This window comes from Brienomyrus brachyistius, chromosome 23 (genome assembly GCF_023856365.1).
Source record: "Brienomyrus brachyistius isolate T26 chromosome 23, BBRACH_0.4, whole genome shotgun sequence".
Classification (NCBI taxonomy): Eukaryota; Metazoa; Chordata; class Actinopteri; order Osteoglossiformes; family Mormyridae; genus Brienomyrus; species Brienomyrus brachyistius.
In genome coordinates this window covers 12,886,308-12,900,231 of record NC_064555.1, presented here as the reverse complement: position 1 = coordinate 12,900,231, position 13,924 = coordinate 12,886,308, and the positions used below count along the sequence as shown (strand labels likewise).

Here is a 13,924-nt window from a genome sequence, read left to right as displayed (position 1 = left end):
ATATACTTTATTTTAGAAGAATTTTTGGATTGTATAGGAAAAATACAATTTTCATTTCCAATAAAATCAAGATCCAACATATCAAATCTGCCCCAACCAGAGATTCTTTTGCAGAAAAAATACCGGTTAAAAAATACATGCTTTTATAACTAATAAAGGTTTGTGTTCTCTGGATACATTTTAGATACTGACAAATTAGGCTATACCCACCATGTAATATTTAGCATGCTTATGCAACACCTTACAGAAATCATGACAAAGTTGCCAGAATTTAACTAAACCCTGGTTGACAGTTCATGCTAATGATTTAACGACAGCACAGGACTCGGAACATTGTGAAGACTGTTCATTTATGTTTACCTCAAAATCAACAACGGCTTGGCATTCCTATGACAGCCAACCAATGATGTGGGCTTTGACTGACAGTGATGACGACAGGTGTGATATTTCCTGCAATATCGATTCTCTGCCGGTGCTAGAAACAGCAACATGCAGGCAAGGGAAGCAGAATTCAAACACAACTACGAGGATAATCAACCCTGCACACATTACTCCACGTTTGCTTGGGTGTGATCTAAGCCACAGTGACAGATAAGAGAGACTGACAGGCACCTTTGCCGGCACACATGCAATCTCCCCACTGGTATGACATACTGAGTTCCCAAAAGCGTATGATGTTCATTGGAGAGGCATCGACTCAGGGGAAGGATCTGGTGCAATTTATCACAATGTTCACTAGGGAACAACATCTGCAGACCTGACAGAGGGATGACATGATAATGATGTTTGCAGTCACATCTTTATTCCCATCAACACCTAAGTGCTTCCTGTTTAGCTCTCCCTACGCCTGTCCAAGTGCCTGTTCTATCTCTTCCTCTGTGTTCACAGTGCCCTCGCTCTGTCTCATTCTCTCTGCATCTCTAGGAAGTGCAGCGGTAGTTGCAGTGGATCTGGGGGTTGATCTGGCAGGTGAGGGCTAGCAGGTGCCTCAGAACCCCCTCCCGGTTGGCACGGTAACTCTTGTTCATGGCCTGGATCTTCTGCCGTGTCTGCTGCTCTACTTCAGAGGACAGGCCGCCTTGTGATCCTAACACCTGAGGGAGAGGGGGGGTGTGTACATCCTGATGGCTGTTTTCTAATGCATCCAATAAATAAAGCAGCATGCAATTCAACGGTGAACTCCACACCCGCCCACTCCATGCCACACGCTCAGCATCACTTGAACCTAAGATCACATCTGACCTTTGACATCTGACACATTGCCAGATCACTGTCATGCCATACATATATGTATGGATATAATCTTAAACATGACGACATGTAATAATCTCCGTTTTCTCTTGAATGACAATTTATCCCATAGTGAGTAACCATAAGCTTTGTAAAAAATAAAAGTTTATATGACTTGAATGTTTATTGTGTCTTCATTTGTGAACATCTAAAGCTTTTTGTGAACATTAAGGATGTAACACAGCTAATCCTCTGAATGACGAGGCCTCTCCCTCTTACTGTGCTCTGTTTCTGGTTGAACTCGCGTTCTCTCTCGCGCCGGTACTGCTCGATCTCAGCCTGCGCCTCCTCCTTCGCTTGCTTCAGCCTCCGGCTCTTCCCTGGGATGGACAGCAAGGAGCTTTTAGCTCAAGGTTCTTTCAGCCCATGGACCTCACAAGTTTCCTCAGCCTATTACTGTCCAATAGCAGATTTCAGTCTGGTTTTAGGGCATATGAAGGGCAGAATGAAAAAAAAAGCCTGTAAAATATTCAACCAAACTTTTCCAGTAGTGAAAAATATATGTATATTGATGGTCTGCAGAAGTTCAAAGTATGTGCGGGCAGCTTTCTGCATACGTAAAACCGACATAAGTCAACCTGGACTTATGCATTAAATGTCTCAAGTAAATAGGGTTTACACAAGCACTACTGCAGAAATGTAACATAAGTCTAAGTACATTTGTACTTTATCTTTTTCATTTAATTAATATGTGTCCTTTACTATGTTTTACTAGTATATTTTTGGCTTGTGTATTTTCACTGTACGGTTTCACAGTCCATTCAGGTCATGGACCAATCAAAATAAGTTTTCTTACCCAACTACTATCCAATAACAATTACTCTGGTTTTAGGGTATGAAGGGCAAATGAAAAAAAAAAACACGGGAAGGTAAGTCTGACTTACATAAGGGTTTGTGGAATTGATTACTTACATCAGTCAAGAACTGCCTGTATTTCTACAATGAAAATCCATCCATCCATTTTCCATAACTGACTAGGGGTTGAGTTGAGGATGTGACAGATCCCAGAGAGCACAGGGGGCACCCTGGATTCCTCACATGGCACGCGATCACACAGATAATTACACAATATTGGCAAATTTAATACCACACGTCTGAGGACTGCTGGACAAAACCATCGTCCCAGGAGAAAAACCACACAAACACAGGGTGCGCACAAACATATAAATCTCTCGATACCCTGTATTCTATGTATGCATTCCCTATGACGGACTGGCAACACGACAAGGGTGTCCCACGTGCTGCGCTATCTGGGAAAGACTTGGTTGGGGATATGAAAAATGGATGGATGGAGCGTTTAAAATGCTGATTCTTCTCCACTGACACATGTAATTTATACAAAATTGTTCAAAACCCAGTTAACAGGCAGCGCCTCTTAACCGACAGGCTCACGATCCTTGTCTTTGAGTCACGTTCATCTCACCCATCTGCGACAGCTTCATTGCTTATGGTATGGTGACGAGCTCGTTTTCCATACAGTTACATAATCATGAGCGCCACTACGGATACGCAGATATCTGACGATGGAATATTTTCGGGTATATTAAAGATCAAAAGCAATTACATTATGAAAGCTATAACTAATATGCATGGGATTTGCATAGGTTGTTGTTTTTTATTATTACGTATCATTACATCCTTGGCCATTTTTGCGTGATTCCACCGATGTTTAATTTTGGTAATATATAATATGCCTGTCATACATAAATACATTGCTACATTTTATGGTATCTGATAATTTGAGAATGTAGTTTGTTTTGCATGGCTTTCCATAATTATCAGCCTTTTTGGTGGTATATAAACGTAAGATGCGTCACTTACTTTTCCTCGCTTCGGAGACCTTTTCAGCTGCACGCTTTTCGGCTTGCAGAAGCTGCTGGATGCCTTGGGACTGGCTCGCCATCGTCTTTGTTTGGGTTTTAGAAGCTTCTGGTATCTGCTACAGGCTCCCACACTTTTTACAAATGTCCTGTGACGTAATCTGCTTTGCTGTTAGCTACAGTTACTGTAGCAGCTCAGCTTTTCGCCGGCAAGTAAATGGCCGCGTGTCTCCCATACAATCTAACAAGTGCATCAGACCCACACGAACGCAACAAGTAGAAGTAACTATAAACGTTTTATCTCCATCTTCATGTCTAAATAGCAAATAATCTTTGTATCATACATTTGTTTAGAAACCATTGTCAGTAGGAACTATGGATGCGACTGCATTTGTACTTTAAAAATGCAATCGTTCAAAATGTAGCCTATAGTCTGGAAATTATACGTTGTGGTGTATGTTGAAATTCTAATATTGTCCTCCACACTAGATAACCCAAACACCAAAAGGTGGATTACCTTTTAGGTTGGAGAGTAGGATTTTAAAATGTAATATAGTTTTACTAGGGAAATACTGGTGTCCCATTCTGGGTGCTGCCTGCCCTGTATTTTGTGGGTGGATGGATGGAAAGATGGATATTGAGCAGGTCCCCAGCCAGTTCACATAAATTAGGAGACCAAAATGTGGCTTCTGCATGATTAAAAAAATGTGTTTTTGAAGCATTAAATAACAAGCCCGAACCACATTTTCATAATAAATGTTCCAATTCTTAAGTTTATGGAATAATCTGACAAAAGTGCCCAAATCACATTTCAAATGTATTGAATTTATTAATTTATTAATTCATTTATTTAAATCTCCAGGATTCTACCACCTGAAAAATATAAACTTCCGCTTATTCACAAAAGAAGGAAAGAAATTGCCATCAACTGCATCAGAAAGAAATGTTTTCCATAAAATCAAAGTAATAATTATAATAGTCATTAGAATAATCATAACATTCATCGTTATTGTCATCATCATCAGTATACCAACATTCATATAAAATCTATGTAGAGCGGCAATGCACACTTTAATAATCACTCTTTCTGTTGATATATACAATGTCCCCGAATGTCTGTCCACTTAAACCTCAATATAGCAACTGGGGTGTGGGAGTTTATGGCTTATCGAGGGGCCTAAATAAATAAAGAAGGGAATCAAGGAATTGTGGGTAAGGACAGGGCCTTTCACATAGGCAGGGTTTACGGGGATAAGCCGCCCACAGAGAATAAATGGACTGTATACAGAAAAGGGTGATCGGATTATAGATAGAGAGTCACCAATTGGGACATTTTAAATAAAAATACATTCAGCCGTCATCTTAAGTGAGAGGCGATTCTGCCTCTATTGATCTCTGGAGCTCTTGAGCGACTTGGCCACTCCCAAGAGATTGATGGGAGTCATCGAAGAGACCTTTACCTTAAGAGATGCGGAGTGAGAGGAGTCGGCAGCATTAGTTAAAGAGGACAGTGTTTGAGATTTTAAGATGAGTGTGTCACACAATTTAAAGTACAGCCCAACCAAAAGTAGAAAGCAAAAGTAAAAAATTCTAAACCAACATGTATGTGCATGTATCTATGTACTCGTTGTGTTACGTGGGGGGTATATGCTCTGTATATGTGCTTTATGGTACATACTTATACTTGTTGTTTCTTAAAAATGAAGAGGAATCAATAAAAGCAATGAAGATGTCATATAAAGACGTGTTCCACTCTATATATACAGAAATTGTCTGGTCACACCAAAACACCTCAAAATGATTCAGCTGGTTTGAAAAAGCAAGAAAGATTGACAAAGTAAGTGAATGTCTATATCAAATGTGTAGGTATGTGTGGATGTCTGAAAGTCAGAGAGACAATGTGCATAAAGCAGAGACAGAGCTTAAATTTGCTAGTACAATCAAGTAAGTTTTCTGTGTGTGTGTGCATGTGTGCATTTCTATCTATCTGAGTGTGTCAGGGTCTGCAGATGTTTGTACATGTTTCTGTAGCTGCATGAGAAAATTTACACTCTTGTGCAATTAACACCTCTATGTGTGTTTGTCCAAGGTGCTCCTGGCCCTCTGTGATGTCCTGTGAACCTCCCTTTCTTCCAGTGTCCCTGCCGTGTAAAGATGTCAGTTTCATCCTGTGTTTCAGAAACACACATCACATCAAACCATACACACACGCGCACACTCACAAACTTAGAGAGGAAAAGAGAAATCACCACACACCCCTGTATGTACAGCCTATAGACACACACCTATACACAAACAACCCATGTATAAACAGCCACACCATAAAATATACAGTCACATCTGTATATACACACACATTCACTCAGACATACAGCCAGCCAGCTCTCCGCCTCTCACTTTCACATCTTGTCATCTGATTAACCAAAGAGGATGAGGAGTAGCAGGAATGTCCAGCCCACTGGTCAGGAGTCCAGGCAGAGCCGTGAGACAATAATGAAACAGAACCTAGAGACTCTAGCCTGGGTTCTACTCTTAGCGTATCACTGAAAGTCAACCAGGCAGCCATTCAGCTGGGCGTTCCTTCTTGAGAAGTAAAAGAACCATGAGAAAAAGGTGAAGGAAAGGATCAACCAATAGTCACCCAGAGGGGTTAAGGGTCAACCAAAGGAGGATTCTCATCCATGTGGCGTCTTTGTTTGTCAGTGAAAGCAGAGCTCCACGGCGACGCATTCCTGCGTCCATCAGGTCACATGGACCAAGAAAAGGGAGGGGGCATGAGTCACAGCAACGTCCAATTCGTTGAGGAGGGGGGAGCAGGTAAAACAACCTTTGATTTAAATTCTAGGGTGGTGAACATCTCTGAATAGGAATTGTCACTGTGGATTGTCAGTAAAGAAGTTCTTGAATGAATTAAAAAAAGTATAACATTTAAACATTTTTCATATCACTGGATCTCCTTATTGTTGTGATTACAACAAGAATAATACAGTACTTGAGAAATGTCCAAATATTTTTGTTCTAGTAATACACAACATCACAAAGATAATAAACAAAGAAAATGGCAATATCCATTTTTTCCAGCTTCCAGTCTTCACTAATGCCAGACTTTTAAATGCAACATTTCTTTTTTGGTTGTGCATGCTAAGAGTTTTGTTTTCTCAGGCAAAAGAAGAGGGAGATTAAAAAAACGAATATAGATACGTAGTGCATGGGGTAAGAGACAGGTCAGCTGGAAGATGCGTAAGGAAATGTAGGAAGAAACTGAGTGACAAAGAGATTTTAAGAATAATAAAAGAGAAATAAAAGCAATTTAGAAGCAGGAATATGATTAGAAAAATGAAAAAGCTTCTGTTGTGAGAGAAGGAATGGCGTGATATTGTAAAGAGAAAATCAGGAAAAAAACACTCTTACCACCAGGGCCTCTGACATGCTCCCTTTCAGTATTTCATTTTATAATATTTACTCAATTAAACTACTGTCCTGAAATGCTTAATAAGCCGTTCAACGTGATGGCAGATGAAGAAGTTCTTCTCATGCTCAATATAACTTTGCACCATGTAGCCTTTGGATCGTCGCAACATGTCTTTGGAACTAAACATCCGGCCAAAACACATGGAAAAAAAGTGTCTTTCAAGCTAGCCAATCACAGAAAGCCTACTTAATTAGGGACTCCCCTTCGCTTTGATTCACCCAGTGGCATAGCTTCCTGACAGATCATTTGCAAATCTGGAGTATCCAGTGTGCTGAATGGAAGGGACCAGTGCTGATCCCTTGCTGTATTTTCCCTTTCTGTCATTCAATCAGATCACCCAAGAGGGTTCTTGGATTATAGTCAGGCCAATCAGAGGTCTGCCCATATTGCATCAGCCATTCAGGTTCCAGAGTGAGTTCCATGACGCTGTGTGATTGGCTGGGAGAAAAAAAAAAGGGAGACAGAGAGAAAAGGAGGGGGGAGGTGTTTGATGAAGAGGTGTCCAATCAAGGCTACGGATCCTCTGATGGGAAAACTGACTGTTTAATAGCAGGAAATCAGCGTGTGTGTGTTCAGTGTGAACTATTGTCTTTGTCTGTTTGTGTTTAGCTCTGAGGCAATTGATTATTTACCTGAGTCTCTCAATTCTTTGTCTTTGAGGTATATTTATAGCAATTATTTTACCACTAACCCTGTAAGTCCATGTACATGCTAATTACTAAGCAGAAAAAAGACTTGATCATCTCTTCACTGAATGGAATATTATGTAACAATTAACTGTTTGGAATACGCCACAAAAAATTGTACCGATGATCAAATTCTGATTAACCAATATGCAAATAACAGGGGACCATCACTGTCATAAATTTATCAACAAAAGATCATTTAAATCGAGAGTTTGCTACTGTGAGTCCATGATTCTAATAAGAACATCCCATCTTGTACTGTGACGTGTATGACTGGTGGAATATGCCTCCTTTTTATTTGCCAGGGGAACCATGGGACCAAAGACAAGCATGAAGTGAACATTCACTCTTGCTGTCTGCAAATATCAAAATCATACTTTTTTGCCATTAAGGAAATATTACCATTATGAATATTTATGCAATCCCAGTTCTGAAAATACCAAGAAGATACAGGGGCCCAGTTGGTCAAATCCCAAATTTCGATATTCACCCTGGTTAACACAGGAGCTCCTGTACCTTCAGCCCTACAGCAAATCTCGGACAGGATCAGCTACAAGAGCTACCAGTAATCTTAGAAGAGCAGTGCATCTCAATCAAGTAGGATGATACTAAATTCCTTCAAGACATATAGTGGAAGCCAATTCCAAATGTTGCCCTGAAGCTCCTTTGGAAGATTCGACAGAGTTGTGCTATGCTACTGTACATGACCTTATTTAACATTATTTATTGCTTAGCAGATACTACCCAATACAACGTACATAGCTGACAACTTTAGCCAATTACACATGGGTATTTAATAAAGCGATTTAACTTAATTACATTTCTAAATACAAGCACAGGAGCTCTTAAAGTCTTGGGATTTGAATCCAAAGCCTTCTAGTAATAATTCCGATTTGTTTACAAAAGCACTCTTTGCACATGCTCTAAGACCTCAATTTAAAAACACATCTGCTTTACTACCCAAAGAACTGCAGTAAACCAAGGAGCAAACTATGCAAGCACTTTGAGTCTGAGAAAAGAAAACTATTACTTCTTTTTCTCCTCCTCAAATCTTTACTTCTTCATCTTATTGTTATATAAAGTAAAGGATAATATATTGCTCTTCATAAGCAGGTGGGATATTTCATCACATAAGAATACATTCATTACACAAAGCAACAGCTGCCACTTTAGCGATCATATCTCAGCTTGGACCCTGGTGCTGCACGCAAAATTATATGCTTGGCTTTGGGATTTTACCAGCTTACAAACAGCACAGACAAGAAAACATACTGTATGCAGAGTGTGGAATCTCATAACACCTGCCAAATATGTCAAAATATGCACTTAAATACAGAAATATTCATAAATGCAAAAAGTCTGAGAAGCATATAACTATAATTCTACATGCTACTAGGTTTAACCTCAGTTTAAAATTGCTTTTATTATATATATCACAACGGACAAGGCTATGAGACACATAATTAACCATTCCACCTCTGAAAAGGAAGGTATTTACTCATCTTATAGTCATTCTATATTGCAAACTAGTGGCCCATTGTGCACAAAATATGTTTCATATATTTATAAAAATTATCTATAAAAAGTATAATGATACTGAAGATGGTCTTATCTAACCGCATCGCTGTGCTGTAAGAATAATTCGCAGCACAACCTCGTCATCTTATTGCTTTAGTATTTAACCTAATGTTACATTATGTTTTGAAATTTGAACAAACAACGACTCCCTCAGGACAGAACAGCTGTGCTACTGGTACAGTTAGATATGCTAAAGTGTATCATGATAATATTAGTGTATTTTACGGCCTAAATAACACAGTTCTTCGTAGATTCCATATACGTTACACTATCATGGTTTAGCCTGAAGTTGTTTTCCATATTTATTACCCACTTCACTATCTGGGTGAAAATGTTCAAGTAAAAAGTAAACTAAAACATTACTGCACACCAATCTCTGCTATTATTCTTTTCACGCACTCATATTGCTTCTTATAATTTGGGACTATCTTTGAATCCATTATATATCAGTCACATTTATTTTGTGCAATCATATAATTCAATCTGGCAAAAATATTTCTATAGTTCTAAATATTATTGCCGGACGCACACAAAATGCATTATTTTCATTGCACGATACTGGCACCAGAAAGATTAATCCTTTTTCCTGTCAGGCAGTAATGACAGCATCCATGCCACATTTGTAAATATCACCATTAGAAATCAATGAAAAACATGGAGCCATCAGACTTGCAAATATCTGAAAAGTGTTTACATTTCCTAATGACCTGAGGTGACCTTTCTGCATGGCAAGTTCTTCAACATTCAGAGGCCAATTTTTAAACTAATAAGGGGCATTTTTACCCACAAAGGCCCACCAGACACTGCTCCACTAAGCACAGACAACAATACGACAGACAACTGCACGTACCATTGTCAAAAAGAACAAAATTTGATTATGATGATAAATAGCCAAACAATTTTGCACAAACTTTGCACAAGATTTGATATTTAAATATATTTATATAATTTCAATATTTATATTGGCTTTACTGAAACTGAATTTTACCCTAAGGATTTAAGACCAGATTAAGAAAAAAGGCAGGAAGGAGAGCAATTGATAAATTAATTAATTACTTGATCAATCAAGCAATCGGTAAAATTTATTTGTTTGTTTAATAATCCGTTAATTATTATTATTATCATTATTATTATTATTACAACAATTACAAAATCCTCTTTTTGGTTCCTGAAATTTCTCTTCCCTGCATCCATTGTGCCATCCTCATGCGAAAGGATCTCTAATCAAAGATTCATAAGCAATCAAAACTCTTGTATTTGGATATATCTGCTTCATCTACTTGATTCTTCAGGGCTGGTTAGTTCCCTTCCCGTAAATGCGACTGTTTCCTGTGCTATGAGTAAACAACAGGAAAGAAGTGCCAGAAGGGAACCAACACACTCATGAAAGACCTAAGCAGGTGCTTACATGGCTCCCAGCCAAAATTAGGCTTGTAACATTATCCTCACCCAAACCTTGCTGGATACCACAGAATGTCACTAAAATGTTCCAGGACTACTCATCCACTAGAGAGCACACCAACAACGCAATGGGAAACAAAGACTCCTTCTTCCAGCTGCACAACAATGCACAGCTTCACCCCTAATCTTGCCCAGGTGGATACAAAAAAAGTTAGGTCAACTCACCCTTCTGCATTCTCCTTACACTGTACTGCAGCGGCTTCCCGGCTTTGTGGGTGGAGTGCTAACAGCAGAGAAGATGGAGTGATAACAGCCATGAGGAGGGAGCGCTAACAGCAGTGAGGGTGGAGAGCTAACAGCCATGAAGATGGAGAACTAACAGCAGTGAGCAGGGAGTGCTAACAGCAGTGAGGGTGGAGCGCTAACAGCCATGAAGATGGAGACCTAACAGCAGTGAGCAGGGAGTGCTACCAGCGGTGAGGAGGGAGTGCTAACTGCAGTGAGGGTGGAGTGCTAATAGCAGTGAGGAGGGAGTGCTAACTGTAGTGAGGATGGAGCATTAACAGCAGTAAGGAGGGAGAGCTAACAGTGGTGAGGATGGAGAGCTAACTGCAGTGAAGAGGGAGCGCTAACAATCGTGAGGAGGAAGTGCTAATAGAAGTGAGGGTGGAGAGCTAACAGCAGTGAGGATGGAGAATTAACAATGAGGAGCCTGCCCAGGAAAAACCTCAGCTGTCATATTACTCTTGCCCTCAGATTCTTACTTTAACCCTCAGCACCAGCCTTCCTGAGAGATCTACATCACTTTGACTGTACTCACTGCTTTAGGAACAGCATGCCAACTGTAAGTCGATATATATTGGGCATTTCTTGTAAGAAAACCAGCTAGTTGTTCCTTAATACATTATAGTGCACATAGGTTAATAATATTTTTAGTTATGGGGTATGCTGGCCTCCTATAGTAGATGCATTGTGCATTGAACGATGTCTTCAAACCATTAATAGTATTATTATTGTATTATAAGGTGTGTTTTTTTCAGGACAGACAGAATATGGCACATAGTCATAATGGAAACTTCTTTCATTAAGAAACCAACACAGTGCAGATGAAGGCAACTAGGACAACAAAAACGCAGCAGTCATTGTGCATTTAGTCAGCAGTGATACATGGGATCCCACAATGCTTTGCTGAAAACGTAAGCATGCTAACGTTAATGTAAGTCATCGGGGTGAGTTGCAAACGCAGGCACCGATTTACACATTATGTCTCTGCAAATGCACTGAGAGGGAGAGAGTGTCATCAAGGTGGCTGATGTAAGTGAACTAAAAGAACACAGTTGCCTCTTCGTTGGTGACTCACGGGCTAAATACCATTTAAAAACTTGGGAACTGAACTCAAGCACAATAATTGTGCTGCTGAATATATGATAAAAATGCCAACAGAACTGTGCCCAAAAAAGACCAACTTATTACAGCATTCTTAGGACCCCCCAACCTCAAAAAAAAAATAAAAAAATTTGGAATTTGTTACAAATGAATAAAGTAAATGTGAATTCTTGAAATGACATTGTCACACTCTCGTACTTGCATAACACTACGTGCAGACTTCGGAAATCGAAAGGACAAATTAAATAAGTTGAACATATTAATTTAGCATCCTTTATGGAGATGGAAATATATAGAGCAGTAGAACATAGCTAAGATGTTTGTCGGTCTTTGCTGTGCACTTTTTGCTGCGCTGGTCGATGCCATCACACATGCTGCAGGGACAAGCTTTGCCTGACGGGGCAGGTGTGTGTTTCCATGAACGATGTCTTTTACCTTCCAGTTTTACTGTGTGAGCCAGTTTCATAACAAAAAAGGCAACTTGTCTCATCACTGCTGGCTACCCTGAAGTCGAAACTGAAAACAGGTAATTCTGTACTCACACCTAAATGCGGCCTCTTGATCCCACACAACATTCAATTAAAAAAAAAATTATATATAGGGAATCTTCAGAAATGTCTAGGCCAGGTGAGAGGTCACTAGCAAAATATATTTGTGTGTATTAGTACCACAGCATAAGTGGATACAAGATTATGCAACGAAAAACAGGTGCATATCTTCACGCAGGTAGATACATGCTAATTATGTGGAAAAATATACCATCGCTTAATGGATATTAAGATGCTGTCAAAGAACACAGATAGTCAAAGCTTGGGATCATGTATTTAACCAAACTGAGTGGATTTCTTCCCAGTAATATCCTTTCTTGGTTCCTCCAATGGCTATGCTGGGCAGTAAAGCACTGTGGGAATTCAGCCCACCCATCCGAGGTTCCAGGAAATTTTGGTTAGAGAATTATTAAAGCAGCATTCTCACATGGTGAGAATCAACCGCAAGCCCTTCTCCCATCTCCCACAGGTAAGTGTGCACACATGTGGACATACACACAAGGACAACACACAAGCATTAAACAAAAGGTACACAGGCAATGGCGATGCACTTAAAAAGCAGCCCTGGAGATAAAGACACCGTGTGAAGTATCGCAGAGGAACAGATTTGCTTTGCACTTAACAGTAGTACTTTATGTATCAACGTTTCATCCCGCAGTGGTTCTGAGATTGAGAAGAGAAAACTTTGCCACAGTCCAGTCCAGTTATGCAATGTCCGGTCCAGATTCATTATTGAAGAGTACAGAGCATTGTGAATTCTCTCAAATTCACACCATTGAACCAAAATCCTACACAAGCTGTACAATTCATCTAGAGACTGCCTAGCACTCAAAAAGGCTTCTCATTTGCTATTAAACTTATTGGAATAGCAACAATACTGCTTGCTCTTTTAAAACCCTGTTAGAAAATACTGAAAGGCACTGAGAAAGCCAAATCATGTGATTATTTCTCCCCCAATTATATATTCTGATACCGAATCCAATTTAGGATATAAAACTGTCTGCAGCGTGAAAAGGTCACAGCCTAAAGGAAGTTTTTTTCCCATCTCACTTCATTGGCTAGTCACCTGCTCATTGACCTAATCACCTCAAGGGACTCATGAGAGAATCCCATGAAATCCTTTGAGGAGCTCCACAGAAGGGTCCATTGTCCTGTGTCCTTTATCTTAGACATTGACAAAAGCTTGCATGACCTTCAAAACAAAAACTGTTGAGAACAGGTCATTGGAAAAGCCCTTTTCAGATATGGGTATATACTGTGTGTAAAGTGTGTCTCCCCCCTAGTTCTCCCTTCTCTCTGCCTTTGACACTAATAGTGGGCAAAAAATGTTAAATTCTCTCTCTATAACCAAAAAGCGAGAAAGACCGCGCCAAGGCAAGGGAAAGCTTGTTGATTATTTGAGTCCTTTTTCCAATTTGGTTCAGGCTGCTATTGACCTGCTCCCCCTTCTTCTATGCCCGGTCCTGATGTTGCCGTTGCTGTGGTCCCGGTTACCGTGGTAGCGGTCACTGGGGAGGATGCTCGGTTGCCGCAGAGCTCTCCGTTCTGGCTGAAGTGCAGGCGAGGAGGGGGGAGGGGAGGAACGACTCCGTTCCAGGGGAAGCTGGAAGAGGAGACGCCCGAGGAGGAGACTCCAGTGCCAGACGTGATGGTCATCCCTCCTCCACCTCCTCCTCCTCCTCCTCTTTCAGAGATCACACCGGGGTCTGCTGAACCCAAGGCGGAAAACTGGTCTTCCTAGCA

At 40.2% G+C, this 13,924-nt stretch overlaps 2 protein-coding genes across 18 annotated transcripts in view; both read right to left on the bottom strand.

Moving 5' to 3' along the window:
* Positions 1–13,924, bottom strand: part of LOC125719247 (ras/Rap GTPase-activating protein SynGAP-like) — a 144,558-nt gene that overhangs the window by 54,546 nt on the left and 76,088 nt on the right. For 10 of the 17 annotated variants that reach the window (XM_048993839.1, XM_048993854.1, XM_048993848.1 and 7 more), the window contains one exon: positions 3,915–13,918. In XM_048993839.1, the coding sequence (XP_048849796.1) occupies positions 13,610–13,918 (309 nt within the window). In that variant the 3' untranslated portion in view covers positions 3,915–13,609. Of the gene's footprint in view, positions 1–3,914; positions 13,919–13,924 lie in introns of those variants that run through there. The other 7 variants (XM_048993846.1, XR_007385045.1, XM_048993847.1 and 4 more) reach the window with 7 other exon arrangements.
* On the bottom strand, positions 39–3,540 carry LOC125719259 (V-type proton ATPase subunit G 2-like). The gene is made up of 3 exons (XM_048993876.1): positions 3,112–3,540; positions 1,510–1,610; positions 39–1,094 (listed from the first exon to the last, which is right to left on the bottom strand). Exons 1-3 carry the CDS (start codon positions 3,191–3,193, stop codon positions 921–923), a joined length of 357 nt encoding a protein of 118 aa, XP_048849833.1. The 5' UTR covers positions 3,194–3,540; the 3' UTR covers positions 39–920.